The 15,882-nt window shown below is 40.0% G+C and overlaps 1 protein-coding gene across 2 annotated transcripts in view; it reads right to left on the reverse strand.

Moving 5' to 3' along the window:
* LOC128666713 (gastrula zinc finger protein XlCGF17.1-like) overlaps nt 1–15,882 on the reverse strand; it is a 159,816-nt gene that overhangs the window by 95,112 nt on the left and 48,822 nt on the right. The window contains exons 2-3 of one of the 2 annotated variants that reach the window (XM_053721456.1): nt 3,521–3,631; nt 2,136–2,262 (exon numbers count right to left, since the gene is read on the reverse strand). In XM_053721456.1, the coding sequence (XP_053577431.1) occupies nt 2,136–2,256 (121 nt within the window). In that variant the 5' untranslated portion in view covers nt 2,257–2,262; nt 3,521–3,631. The remainder of the gene's footprint in view (nt 1–2,135; nt 2,263–3,520; nt 3,632–15,882) is intronic. The other variant, XM_053721455.1, reaches the window with a different exon arrangement.

Genomic DNA, 15,882 nt, shown 5'->3' on the forward strand with positions numbered 1-15,882 from the left:
CTCTCAGGGACATATTCTGTAGGGACATAAATCACAATCTGTGCAACAAGTAAAGGTCTCTCAGGGACATATTCTGTAGGGACATAAATCACAATCAGTGTAACAAGTAAAGGTCTCTCAGGGACATATTCTGTAGGGACATAAATCACAATCTGTGCAACAAGTAAAGGTCTCTCAGGGACATAAATCACAATCTGTGTAACAAGTAAAGGTCTCTCAGGGACATAAATCACAATCTGTGTAACAAGTAAAGGTCTCTCAGGGACATAGCCTGTAGGGACATAAATCACAATCAGTGTAACAAGTAAAGGTCTCTCAGGGACATAGCCTGTAGACATAAATCACAATCAGTGTAACAAGTAAAGGTCTCAGGGACATATCTTGTAGGGACATAAATCACAATCTGTGTAACAAGTAAAGGTCTCTCAGGGACATATCCTGTAGGGACAAAAATCACAATCTGTGTAACAAGTAAAGGTCTCAGGGACATATCCTGTAGGGACATAAATCACAATCTGTGTAACAAGTAAAGGTCTCTCAGGGACATAAATCACAATCTGTGTAACAAGTAAAGGTCTCTCAGGGACATATTCTGTAGGGACATAAATCACAATCTGTGCAACAAGTAAAGGTCTCTCAGGGACATATTCTGTAGGGACATAAATCACAATCAGTGTAACAAGTAAAGGTCTCTCAGGGACATATCCTGTAGGGACATAAATCACAATCTGTGTAACAAGTAAAGTTTTCTCAATGACATAGGTGCAGGTCTCTATGATTATCACTTGCAGCTTACAGTGACATGAGACCCTGCATTGTAAATAAGGGTCATCTGCCCCCGCATCTGCACTATACAGAAGCAATACAAGGGAAGGGTACACAGGGCAGGAGCAGCACAAGGGAAGGTACGCAGGGCAGGAGCAGCACAAGGGAAGGTACGCAGGGCAGGAGCAGCACAAGGGAAGGTACGCAGGGCAGGAGCAGCACAAGGGAAGGTACGCAGGGCAGGAGCAGCACAAGGGAAGGTACGCAGGGCAGGAGCAGCACAAGGGAAGGTACGCAGGGCAGGAGCAGCACAAGGGAAGGTACGCAGGGCAGGAGCAGCACAAGGGAAGGTACGCAGGGCAGGAGCAGCACAAGGGAAGGTACGCAGGGCAGGAGCAGCACAAGGGAAGGTACGCAGGGCAGGAGCAGCACAAGGGAAGGTACGCAGGGCAGGAGCAGCACAAGGGAAGGTACGCAGGGCAGGAGCAGCACAAGGGAAGGTACGCAGGGCAGGAGCAGCACAAGGGAAGGTACGCAGGGCAGGAGCAGCACAAGGGAAGGTACGCAGGGCAGGAGCAGCACAAGGGAAGGTACGCAGGGCAGGAGCAGCACAAGGGAAGGTACGCAGGGCAGGAGCAGCACAAGGGAAGGTACGCAGGGCAGGAGCAGCACAAGGGAAGGTACGCAGGGCAGGAGCAGCACAAGGGAAGGTACACAGGGCAGGAGCAGCACAAGGGAAGGTACACAGGGCAGGGGCAGCACAAGGGAAGGTACACAGGGCAGGAGCAGCACAAGGGAAGGTACACAGGGCAGGAGCAGCACAAGGGAAGGTACACAGGGCAGGAGCAGCACAAGGGAAGGTACACAGGGCAGGAGCAGCACAAGGGAAGGTACACAGGGCAGGAGCAGCACAAGGGAAGGTACACAGGGCAGGAGCAGCACAAGGGAAGGTACACAGGGCAGGAGCAGCACAAGGGAAGGTACACAGGGCAGGAGCAGCACAAGGAAAGGTACACAGGGCAGGATCAGTACAAGGGAAGGTACACAGGGCAGGATCAGTACAAGGGAAGGTACACAGGACAGGATCAGTATAAGGGAAGGTGCACAGGGCAGGAGCAGTACAAGGGAAGGTACACAGGGCAGGAGCAGTACAAGGGAAGGTGCAAAGAGCAGGAGCAGTACAAGGGAAGGTACACAGGGTTGTATATCTCATGTATGATTTTATTATGTAACAAATATCTGTAATAACACACAGATTTTACAGCTGTTTAACACTAGATTATGTGTCATTTATATGTGTATAACACTAGATTATGTGTCACTTATATGCGTCTTTGTCCCATTCCCTGTAGAGTTATATAAATTATTACCTAGAGACCTGAGGGTCTGGTAATTCTCCATCATCACATCCTTATAAAGCTCTTTTTGTTCTTTAGTTAAACAGCCCCACTCCTCCTCCGTGAAATAAACAGCAACTTCATCAAACTCCATTTGTTCCTTAAAAATAAAAAAATTAAAACCATCAAAAAACAAAATTTAAAACTTATAAATTGTAAAAGCAAACAGACTGTGACAATGACCATGAATAAACCCAGAGCTTGGCCAGTGACCATGAATAGACCATATGGTCAGTGTGCTCACTCCCTCTGGGGTTGTGCTGTGTGTGTGTGCTAGATAAAGGCCATGAACAAACCTAGAGCTCGGCCAGTGACCATGAATAGACCATATAGTCAGTGTGCTCACTCCCCCTGGGGCTGTGCTGTGTGTGTTGTATAAAGGCCATGAATAAACCCAGAGCTCGGCCAGAGACGATGAATATACCCTATAGTCAGTGTGCTCACTCCCCCTGGGGCTGTGCTGTGTGTGTTGTATAAAGGCCATGAATAAACCCAGAGATCGGCCAGTGACCATGAATAGACCATATAGTCAGTGTTCTCACTCCCTCTGGGGTTGTGCTGTGTGTGTGCTAGATAAAGGCCATTAACAAACCCAGAGCTCGGCCAGTGACGATGAACATACCCTATAGTCAGTGTGCTCACTCCCCCTGGGGCTGTGCTATGTGTGTTGTATAAAGGCCATGAATAAACCCAGAGATCGGCCAGTGACCATGAATAGACCATATGGTCAGTGTGCTCACTCCCTCTGGGGTTGTGCTGTGTGTGCACTAGATAAAGGCCATGAACAAACCCAGAGCTCGGCCAGTGACCATGAACAGACCATACGGTCAGTGTGCTCACTCCCTCTGGGGTTGTGCTGTGTGTGCACTAGATAAAGGCCATGAACAAACCCAGAGCTCGGCCAGTGACCATGAACAGACCATACGGTCAGTGTGCTCACTCCCTCTGGGGTTGTGCTGTGTGTGTGCGCTAGATAAAGGCCATGAACAAACCCAGAGCTCGGCCAGTGACCATGAACAGACCATATGGTCAGTGTGCTCACTCTCCCTCTGGGGTTGTGCTGTGTGTGTGTGTGCGCTAGATAAAGGCCATGAACAAGCCCAGAGCTCAGCCAGTGACCATGAATAGACCATATAGTCAGTGTGCTTACTCCCCCTGGGGCTGTGCTGTGTGTGTTGTATAAAGTCCATGAACAAACCCAGAGATCGGCCAGTGACCATGAATAGACCATATAGTCAGTGTGCTTACTCCCCCTAGGGTTGTACTGTGTGTGTGTGTTGTATAAAGGCCGCTCAGCACCAGACGTCATACACAGCAGCAGATAAGAGCAATGACAAGACTAATTGTCCTCAACTCACTCGTTGGTCTCTGAGGTTTGGTTCTTCTCAGTCGTCTTCTTGATGGTCACACACAGCCTCGTTGTGATCTTTCAGTGAGGTGAGTGACACTGAGTAATAGGTACCCACAATCTAAACAAGAGAGAGGGGTGTATACACTACAGCAATAGCTAAAAATAAAGTAATAGTTAAATATTTTGTTGTAACGGACATTTACATCTAATGTTAAGAAAGAATAAGTGTGCCAACGGATATTAAGTCCCTGCTGCTCGTCTGTGTATCCCCTCCAGAATAAACCACCATAGTAAATGAATATAAGTGAGAGGCAGCGCTATGCAAGCACTGGCTAATCTGAAAAAATATGACAAACTGGAAACCCTTCTAATAATTTACTATTTTAAAATGATAAAAATGGAATAATACAATCCAACGAATACACATATCTACTCACACTGGTATCTCTACAGGGACGTCTCCCTTAAAGTGACACTAAACCCAAACATTTTCTTTCCTGTTTCAGATAGAAAATACAATTTTAAACAACATTCCAATTTATTCTATTATCTAATTTGCTTCATTATTTAGATATTCTTTGTTGAAGAAATAGCAATGCACATGATTGAGCCAATCACACAAGACATCTATGTGCAGCCACCAATCAGCAGCTAGCTATATATGCTTTTCAGCAAATGGTATCAAAAGAACAAAGCAAATTAGATAATAGAAGTAAATTAGAAAGTTGTTTAAAATCGCACGTTCTATCTGAATCACAAAAGAAAAAACTGGGGTTTCATGTCCCTTTAATGCAGTCATTGAAAAAATAGCGGGGGGGCGGGTCCGAACACCGACCAAGATGGCTGCTTTTAACTTTGGCTGAACTTGGGAGCTGATAGATCCGTTGCCTATCGCTTCTCAAGCATATAATCCAAGCCTAAAATTATAATTGTCCTGCTGATTACTATTTGAAGAACGGATTTATGTGTGTATTTTAATTTTGAATTCCAGCCAAGCAGACCGGAATAGATGAGGAACGCAGTGGAGGCTTAGCAACAGACCTGGCTCCTCCCTGAGTCCTGATAAGTCAGGAATAACAGCCGTATGTGCTGTCCCGATCTATTGATACGCTGTGCAGGAGAATATCGTTTGTTCTACTACAAAAAGGAACACTTTTCTCTAGCTCACAGACGAACTATTTCCTCAACAAAGGGTTAATATTTCCCAAGCCGAGAGCTACCGCTAGATATGGGTGCCATAGACATGTGGGAGTGCAACATGACACAACTAGTGGAACACCACTGCCAGGCTTTCCAGTCTGAGCTCTATAACCTCCTCACACCTGCAAGACCCACTGAAAAGATTTTACCCGAAGTGACAGGCTGGCCAGGAGATGATTGTGAGGTTGACATTATGTCGCTGCAGGGAGATTGCAGGCCAAAGCACCCAGTGTCTAGGGAAACCCCAGAGGGAACATGGAATACGCATATAGGTCAAGAGCTCAACGTAATAACGAAGGAGGCTTTTACTGACTCAGCGATCAAGACAAGGACCACCGCATTTGCTAATAACAATATTCCAGAGACCTCACTCGCGAACTGTAAATTGGACTTTATCGAAGTTATACAGCCGGTCTCTCTTCAGTGTGCTGTGGTGGCCCAGGCGAGTCGTTTGTCCTGTCTGTCCATCGGCACTGAGTTCTTAGCTGCATGGGAATCGCAGTCTGTTTCAGAGAAGGAGAGGCTTTTGAATCTCGCCCGATTTGTACATAACCCTGAAGAGCTGGGGCAATGCTTGGAGTGTCGGATTCACTGCCTGAGACAAACCACCCACAAAACTGGAGTGGGGTAACTTTCACACATATTGGGGCAACCACCAGGTGAACTTAGATGCCCGATCGAATCACAGAGACTTCTACTCAATGCCGATTACGGTCTGGAATTGGCTGAACAGATTGAACTCTCTGCTCTGATGTGCAACCCTTTTCCTTTTTGCATCTTTTGTTGCCTAAATTGAGAGAACGTACAGAGCTTTACCACTGTCAGTTACCCTCTATATAACAATGTTATGTGAACAGTTACTATGAGACTCCTGTCTGAGCCTATTAACCATTATATACCAGTGCTATGAGGTCGGTTATAATCTCTATATGTGACAATCAGATAGGTGAACTGCTACAGTTGGGTTCTGTATAACGCTGCTCTGATGTATAGGCTTCTTAATTGCAGATTTCCTATGCTTATATATATTCACTTGTGCCACTTGTAAATTTGGTCAGGTAAGATACTTGATGTTCTAGTATGCAGATCTGGAGGCGTGAGCCTAGGAATCTCATCTAATACATAGGTTATCAACTTTTATACTGAAGTGTAAGAAAATTGCATTGAACTTAGATCCCACAAAATTTCAGTTCTGTTAACTATATACATGTTACCTATTTAAAATGTCTGACCGTTTCCTAAAGCACAGGATCAGCAGCAGTTTAACTGATAATGTTTGGTGTACCTGCCATAATTTGCCATATATTCCATTTTTTATGTTGTGTTTATATAATAAGTCAAGAAGCCTAGCTCTGATTGAATACTAAACATATTTAAGATGACCCATTACGCAATAGGCCATAGTTGTATTGTGTCACTCTTTGAAAAGCCCATGGTTAGTTTTGCTCCTCTTTTTAGTGGGACTATTTCTTGCTGTATATATTGTGTTTACTCCATGTAAAATAAGGTATTCACATATTACTATTTGTAATTAACTTCAGGGCGATCCCATATTCATAAGTTGATCTTAACCCCAGCTCATATTTTACAATTTGCTAGTGGTTTGATAGGTTATGTTCCTAATCTCTTATGCTAGAATATATTATATAACTATCTATGGTTTAATATTTTCCTAAAATTAAACAAAAAGAAAAACAAGGTCCATCATTCGAGATCCACGAGTGGTCTCCTTCTGTCCCAATTTACCAGCTACAACTATTCATTGCACATAGTTGAGAGGTCCAAGAGTGGCCTCATACGGCATCTAACTGGTATACAGATTATGTGGCAATTCATGTTGGTGTAGAAAATGTTAATGTCATATACAAGTTATATTTACCTACCCTGATTTTTATTAGATGAATGACATGTAATTATTCTTTTCTGTATTATCTATTATGTCTTGACATTTATTGTTTGTACGCCTGCATTAGACCTTAATAAAATATATAAATGGAAAAAAAAAAAAAAAAAAGCGGTACCACTTAAAATAATTTCACAAACTGGAAAATGTGTCCAAAAATATATAACACATACACATATAAACACATAAATGCAGAAGTACACACATATATATCAGTGCAATGCAGCTCTTTGCAGTTAAAGGGACACTGAACCCAAATTTTTTCTTTCGTGATTCAGAGAGTGCATGCAATTTTAAGTAACTTTCTAATTTACTCCTATTATTAATATTTATTCGTTTTCTTGATATCTTTATTTGAAAAAGAAGGCATCTAAGCTTTTTTTTTCCCCATCAGAACTCTGGACGGCACTTTTTTATTGGTGGATGAATTTATCCACCAATCAGCAAGAACAACACAGGTTGTTCACCAAAAATGGGCCAGCATCTAAACTTACATTCTTGCATTTCAAATAAAGATACCAAGAGAATGAAGAAAATTTGATAATAGGAGTAAATTATAAAGTTGCTTAAAATGTCATGCTCTATCTGAATCACGAAAGAAAAAATTTGGGTTCAGTGTCCCTTTAAGTAGCTGAAAACATGTAAAAGTATATTTATGCAATATCATATTTAATAATGTGTTTAACTATGTATTTTGTATTTATATATATATATATATATATATATATATATATATATATATATATATATATATATATATATATATATATATATATATATATATATATACACGTTCCTTGTTTGCAAGAAGGCACTCACTGGTCTTTAGTGAAAAACAGCTTTTAATTCATGTTAGAAAGCAAGTACATCCATAACGTTTCGATGTCGTTGTGACATCTTTATCAAATGTTCTGCCAATATCAACAATATGGAACAATCATGTTCCCAAAGTAGAGAAAATTTTCTCTACTTTGGGAACATGATTGCTCCATATTGTTTATATTGGCAGAACATTTGATAAAGATGTCACAACGACATCGAAACGTTATGGATGTACTTGCTTTCTAACATGAATTAAAAGCTGTTTTTCACTAAAGACCAGTGAGTGCCTTCTTGCAAACAAGGAACGTACATATTTTATGTGAAGTGCACCCTGGCAGTTGTGGTAATGTAAGACTGTGCTTATCTCTTTTTGGAGGACATTTATATACAGTATATTTATATATATATATATATATATATATATATATATATATATATATATACATATACATATACATATACATATATATATATATATATATATATATATATATACATATATGTATATGTTCCAGGAACATCCTGCGCGGAGCTGAAGACCGGCGACCGCGGAGCCATGGAGGATCCTCTTCGTACGATCTCTGCCGTACACTGAATAGTGAATTCAAGGTACGCGATTAAAGATGGCGTCCCTTGAATTCCTATTGGCTGATTTGATTCTTCAAATTCAAATCAGCCAATAGGATGAAAGCTACTCAAATCCTATTGGCTGTTTAAATTAGCCAATAGGATGAGAGCAAGTGAAAATTTATTGGCATTCAAATCAGCCAATAGAATTTCACTTGCTCTCATGCTATTAGCTAATTTAAATAGCCAATAGGATTTGAGTAGCTTTCATCCTATTGGCTGATTTGAATTGGAAGAATCAAATCAGCCAATAGGAATTCAAGGGACGCCATCTTTAATCGCGTACCTTGAATTCACTATTCAGTGTATGGCGGAGATAGTACGAAGAGGATCCTCCACGCTCCATGGCTCCGCGGTCACCGGTCTTCAGCTCCGCGGTCTTCAGTCTTCAGCTCTGCGCAGGATGTTCCTGAAAGAAGAAGAGGTTGCGCTTGGAAGAAGACTTCACCACCTGGAACAGGACCCACTCCGCCGAACTTCAGGAACCGTGAGTACCAACCTGGGGGTTAGATTTATGATTTTTTAAGGTTTTTTTTTGGGGGGGGGGGGGGTTTGTTTTATTTAGATTAGGGATGGGCAGAAAAAGAGCTAAATGCCCTTTTTAAGGGCAATGCCCAAACAAATGCCCTTTTCAGGGCAATGGGTAGTTTAGGTTTTTTAGTGTTAGGTTATTTTATTTGGGGGTGTTTGGTGGGTGGGGGGGTGTTACTGTTAGGGGGGCTTTGTGTATTTTCTTGAAAAAGAGCTGATTATCTTGGGGCAATGCCCTGCAAAAAGCCTTTTTAAGGGCTACTGGTAATTTATTCTTAGACTAGGGGGTGTTTTTATTTTGGGGGGTCTTTTTTATTTTCAAAGGGATTAGGAATTTTTTGTGTAACTTTTAAATGTATTAGTTTAGGTAATATGGGTTTATTTAATGGGGGTGTTAGGTTAGTGTACTGTACTTAGTTATTTAAATAGTTATTTGTGTTGTGGGTTTTGTCGGTTTAAAGGGTTAATAAGTTAAATAGGTTTATTGCGATGAAGGGGTTTTGCAGTTTAGGGGTTAATAGGGTAAATAGGTTTATTGCAATGTATGGGTTTAGGGGTTAATAGGGTAAATAGGTTTATTGCAATGTAGGGGTTTTGCGGTTTAGGGGTTAATAGGGTAAATTATTTTATTGCAATGTAGGGGTTTAGGGGTTAATAGGGTAAATTATTTTATTGCGATGAAGGGGTTTTGCGGTTTAGGGGTTAATAGGGTAAATAGGTTTATTGCGATGTAGGGGTTTTGCGGTTTAGGGGTTAATAGGGTAAATAGGTTTATTGCAATGTATGGGTTTAGGGGTTAATAGGGTAAATAGGTTTATTGCAATGTAGGGGTTTTGCGGTTTAGGGGTTAATAGGGTAAATTATTTTATTGCAATGTAGGGGTTTAGGGGTTAATAGGGTAAATTATTTTATTGCGATGAAGGGGTTTTGCGGTTTAGGGGTTAATAGGGTAAATAGGTTTATTGCGATGTAGGGGTTTTGCGGTTTAGGGGTTAATAGGGTAAATAGGTTTATTGCAATGTAGGGGTTTAGGGGTTAATAGGTTTATTGCCATGAAGGGGTTTAGGGGTAAATAGGTTTATTGCGATGTAGGGGTTTAGGGGTTAATAGGTTTATTGCAATTAAGGGGTTTTGCGGTTTAGGGGTTAATAGGTTTATTGCGATGTAGGGGTTAATAGGTTTATTGCAAAGAAGGGGTTTGGGGTTAATAGGTTTATTGCAAAGAAGGGGTTTTGCGGTTTAGGGGTTAATAGGTTTATTGCAAAGAAGGGGTTTAGGGGTTAATAGGTTTATTGCGATGTAGGGGTTTTGCGGTTTAGGGGTTAATAGGTTTATTGCAATGTAGGGGTTTTGCGGTTTAGGGGTTAATAGGGTAAATAGGTTTATTGCGATGTAGGGGTTTAGGGGTTAATAGGGTAAATAGATTTATTGCAATGTAGGGGTTTTGCGGTTTAGGGGTTATGTATATAAAGAAATATACTTTTAAAGTAGATATAATTTAAAGAGAAGAAACTTTGTATTTATTTAGGACAGTAGTTTGTCTAATTAGAGTGTGGCTACATCTGTAAAACTAAATATGATTTTTCTACCGTTATGCTTATTCGTTTTACAACATTTATAGTTAGTATGTTTTAGTTTATGCTTATTACATGTTATATGGGGGTTTGTTTATAATCAAAATAGTAAAAGATAATAATCCTTTAAGAAGAGAAATATACCTATCCTTCTATTCCTATCCATTTATCCCACTGTCCCTCTCCCACTGTAGCAACCCTTTTCTGTAGTCTAGCTGCCCCATCCCTCCCTTTAACCTAGGTCGCTCCAGAGGCCCTTTGCCCCAGATCTCCGCTCTTTTGGGGACTTGTTCTACTTCTGATGGGCATGGGTTAAGGGGGGTTACCTAGGAGGGAGCTCCCTCGGGGGGGGTATTGGACACCTCGCTACCTTATGCTGTCCTGGGTAAACCTTTGACAGGCTGCCGCTCCGGCTCCCCAAATCAACACAGACTGTGCAAACTTAACACTGGACTTCAAGCATCTTGCAGTGTGTGCCTCTCCATTCTTCCTCCATACTCTGGGTCCTTGGTTTCCAAATGAGATGCAAAATTTGCTCTTATCAGAAAAGAGGACTTTGGATCACTGAGCAGCAGACCAGGTCTGTTTTTCTTTAGCCCAGGTAAGACGCTTCTGACGTTGTTTGTTGTTCAGGAGCAGCTTGACAAGAGGAATACGACATTTGAAGCCCATGTCCAGGATCCGTCTGTGTGTGGTGGCTCTTGATGCACTGAATCCAGCCTCAGTCCACTCCTTGTGAAAGTCCCCAACACTTTTGAATGGCCTTTTCCAGATAATCCTCTCCAGGCTGCGGTCATCCCTGCTGCTTATGCACCTTTTTCTTCCACACTTTTCCCTTCCACATAACTTTCTATTAATGTGCTTTGATACAGCACTTTGGGAACTGTCAGGGCAGCAGTCTTTCCCACGATTGTGATTCCTACTGAACCAGACTGAGAGACCATTTAAAGACTCAGGAACCCTTTGCAGATGTTATGGCTTAATTAGCTGATTAGAGTGGGACACTTTTATTGCACCTTTTCAGAATATTCTAATTTCTTTCATGTAATTGGCAAGAGTCCATGAGCTAGTGACATATGGGATATACAATCCTACCAGGAGGGGCAAAGTTTCCCAAACCTCAAAATGCCTATAAATACACCCCTCACCACACCCACAATTCAGTTTTACAAACTTTGCCTACTATGGAGGTGGTGAAATAAGTTTGTGCTAAGATTTCTACGTTGATATGCGCTTCTCAGCATTGTTGAAGCCCGATTCCTCTCAGAGTACAGCGAATGTCAGAGGGACGTGAAGGGTGTATCACTTATTTGAATACGATGATTTCCCTAACGGGGGTCTATTTCATAGGTTCTCTGTTATCGGTCGTAGAGATTCATCTCCTACCTCCCTTTTCAGATCGACGATATACTCTCAATTTACCATTACCTCTACTAATAACTGTTTTAGTACTGGTTTGGCTATCTGCTATATGTGGATGGGTGTCTTTTGGTAAGTATGTTTTTTATTACTTAAGACACCTCAGCTATGGTTTGGCACTTTATGCATTTATATAAAGTTCTAAATATATATATTGTACTTATATTTGCTATGAGTCAGGTTCATGTATTTCCTTCAGCAGACTGTCAGTTTCATATTTGGGGAATTTAAACATTTTAAGAAATTTATTTCTTACCTGGGGTTTAGTCTTTTTTTCAATTGAATAATTCTTGCTATTGCGGGTATTAGGCCCGCGGGTGCGTCAAATGGTAAACTTTATTGCGTCATTCTTGGCGCGAAAAAATAAATTTATGACGCAACGCCGAGACCTTTCACACACATTAGTGACACGAGTGTGTCATTTCCGGTTATTTTTGGCGCCAAAAAAGTTTACGTTATGTTGTGCGTCATACTTGGCGCCAAATTTTTTTCATTATTTCAATACCCCATTGATGTTTGCCTCTTGCTTTTTTCTCTATCAGAGGCCTATGCTTTTGCATTTTTTCCCATTCCTGAAACTGTCATATAAGGAAATTTTGCTTTATATGTTGTATTTTCTCTTACATTGAGCAAGATGTCCCAATCTGATCCTGCCTCAGAAGTTTCTGCTGGAACATTGCTGCCTGACATCGGTTCTACCAAAGCTAAGTGCATTTGTTGTAAAAGTGTAGAAATTATTCCACCAAATGTCATTTGTAATAGTTGTCATGATAAACTTTTACATGCAGATAGTGTTTCCATCAGTAATAGTACATTGCCAGTTGCAGTTCCTTCAACTTCTAATGTACATGATATACCTGTAAATTTTAAAGAATTTGTTTCTGATTCTATTCTGAAGGCTTGGTCTGCATTTCCACCTTCTAATAAACGTAAAAGGTCTTTTAAAACTTCTCATTTAGCTGATGAAATTTCAAATGACCAGCAACATAATAATTTATCCTCTTCTGATGAGGATCTATCTGATTCAGAAGATCCTTCCTCAGACATTGACACTGACAAATCTACTTATTTATTTAAAATAGAGTATATGCGTTCTTTATTAAAAGAAGTGTTTATTACTTTGGATATTGAGGTAACCAGTCCTATTGACGTTCAGTCTAATAAACGTTTAAATGCTGTTTTTAAACCTCCTGTGGTTTCCCCAGGGGTTTTTCCTATTCCTGAGGCTATTTCTGATATGATTTCTAGGGAATGGAATAAGCCAGGTACTTCTTTTATTCCTTCTTCAAGGTTTAAAAAATTGTATCCTTTACCAGCAAAATCTATAGAGTTTTGGGGAAAAAATCCCCAAAGTTGATGGGGCTATTTCTACTCTTCCTAACGTACCACTATTCCTATGGAAGATAGTACTTCCTTTAAGGATCCTTTAGATAGGAAGCTTGAATCTTATCTAAGGAAGGCCTATTTATATTCAGGTCATCTTCTCAGACCAGCTATTTCTTTAGCTGATGTTGCAGCTGCCTCAACTTTTTGGTTGGAGAATTTAGCGCAACGAGAATTGGATCCTGACATATCTAGCATTACTCGCTTACTGCAACATGCTAATCATTTTATTTGTGATGCCATTTTTGATATTATCAAAATTGATATTAGATCCATGTCTTTAGCTGTATTAGCTAGAAGAGCTTTGTGGCTTAAATCTTGGAATGCTGATATGACATCTAAATCTAGATTACTATCTCTTTCTTTCCAAGGTAATAATTTATTTGGTTTTCAGTTGGATTCTATTATTTCAACAATCACTGGAGGAAAAGGAGTTTTTTTGCCTCAGGATAAAAAACCTAAGGGTAAATCTAAGGCTTCTAACCGTTTTCGTTCCTTTCGTCAGAATAAGGAACAAAAACTCAATCCTCCTCCCAAGGAATCCACTTCCAATTGGAAGCCTTCCTCAAATTGGAATAAATCCAAGCCATTTAGGAAACCAAAGTCTGCCCCTAAGTCTGCATGAAGGTGCGGCCCTCATTCCAGCTCAGCTGGTAGGGGGCAGATTAAGGTTTTTCAAGGATTTTTGGATAAAATCTGTCCAAAAGCATAGGATTCAGAGCATTGTCTCTCAAGGGTATCGAATAGGATTCAAAGTAAGACCTCCTGTGAGAATATTTTTTCTCTCACGAATCCCTGTAAATCCAGTAAAAGCTCAGGCTTTTCTGAACTGTGTTTCAGACCTGGAGTCTTCGGGGGTAATCATGCCAGTTTATCCTCAGGAACAAGGTTTGGGCGCTCTGGTTTTAACAGCCTAGCACTACATGCTTATCTAGCCACAAAGAAAATTATAGCTATACTTAGTTAATCTGTTGAACAGTCTGGGTTGTGCCAGATTTAGCCAGTGTTAAAGTAATAAATAACAGTTATTCACTAAATGTATCCACTCTTAGATAGTGCCAGAGATAGAGAATATTTGCTAGACCAAGCTCTTACAAAATAGAATGACAACAGATTTACATCGACAAAGATAGGAGCAAGCTAGTATTTACTCAAATACAGGCTTTGGTTGCAGAGGAAACGGAGCCAAATATTATTTTGATACATAGTGGCAATACAGAGACTATGCTTCCTTCCAATCAAGCCACTACTTAAGTGTGGGTTATATGCCCGCAACGCATATATAGCCAAATACAATTGATACTAACACAGGCAACACAGAGTTAATGTTGTCTTTAAACTATGATACTGGCATTTAGGCTGTATGTTCAAAATGTACACTAAGCATAACTGAAATTGTTACGTAATTGGAAACAGAGTAAGTTTTGTCTCCTAACAAATACATTGCAACCCAGAGTCACATGTACCACTAACTGAATAGTATTTGCCGTACACGCAAGTCTCTTGGCAGCCCTCTTGAAGTGGAGGGACACAGAGAATATACTGTATAAAAAGCTTAATTCTGATAACGGTGAAAGACAGTACATAATATCAGAGTTGCTTTTAAACTAAATCCTCTATAATTTTCACGTTCAAGCACAAAAGAGATCGTGACATTATACAGCCACACAAAGGCAACTCCAGAACAACATACATATATCGTTCTGAATAGAAGCAACTATTCAGCTATAATATACAGGGAGAGAGTGGAACTATTCCTGGCTTAATCACATATATTAAGACTATAAGGGTATCCCGATATACGGTATAGATTGTGTATGACATTGATAGACTATACATACACAGCATTTGGGACCCATTATACTAAGTATAGCTAAGTTAATACAGCACTACTTAGGAGGCACATATTTATTCATTATAGGCCACAGATATTACAGTCCTCCACTAGATGAATATACAATGTCTGATCACATGATAGTGCTAGTGTCGATTTTAATTTGTGTGTCACCCTTATTTTAAGTGTAATTTCTAATAAAAGTTATATTTTATTACAACCCAGTCTGGAAAAACCATCTTACAGTCTAGGCTTAGAGTGCTTATAAGTGCATACTTACAGAAGAGATTCACATCTCTGTGAATGTCTTCTTAGTTTTCTGGAATATTAATTTTCTATGCATCTAGCACCATTCCCTATAAACTATAAGCTTGATTGACCAATAAACATTAAGTTTAGAATTATATAATAATAGGGAAATAGCCCGAGTGGTGCCTTTGTTCGTGTGTTGTACCAAAGTAACAATTGTCTGGTAATAATCCAGATCTTTCTGAACAAAAAGAGCACATAGACTTATATACTACATCAGAAATGGAATCCATATTTGATACAGACAGACAAGCGAGACAGCTTAAAAGAACAGCGGACCTGAATGATATTTTTGACAGTGGCCAAAGTACAGGAAAGACATCAGTAGCTACCACACTTGAGGGGGCTTTAAAAGATATACATAGAACCTTATATAAACAGGACAAAACATGGTGGAACAAACACTTTTTTGAGAAATATATAGAAAGGAAACTCATACCCAGAGGTTTACGCATACAGTTATTTCCAGCATTTCAGTTCAAAAACGACAGTTTAACAACTGAGTGGGAAGAAGCTCTCTCTGAATGTTCAGAGAAACTAATGAAAATACTGATGAAACATGACACATTAGAATATGATCTATTTGAAACTAAAATTAAAGAACAGTATGAAAATCTTAAAAAATTTGAGCTAAATCCTGATTTTAATCAACTGTATAAAACGTACCAACAAGAATTAGACAAGTATGAGCAAGAACTCAAAAACATCAAATCAGGTAAATTGAACAGAGACAAGCGATTTCGCCAATAACAAAGTGTATAAATGGC

This window comes from Bombina bombina, chromosome 7 (assembly GCF_027579735.1).
Source record: "Bombina bombina isolate aBomBom1 chromosome 7, aBomBom1.pri, whole genome shotgun sequence".
Lineage (NCBI taxonomy): Eukaryota > Metazoa > Chordata > Amphibia > Anura > Bombinatoridae > Bombina > Bombina bombina.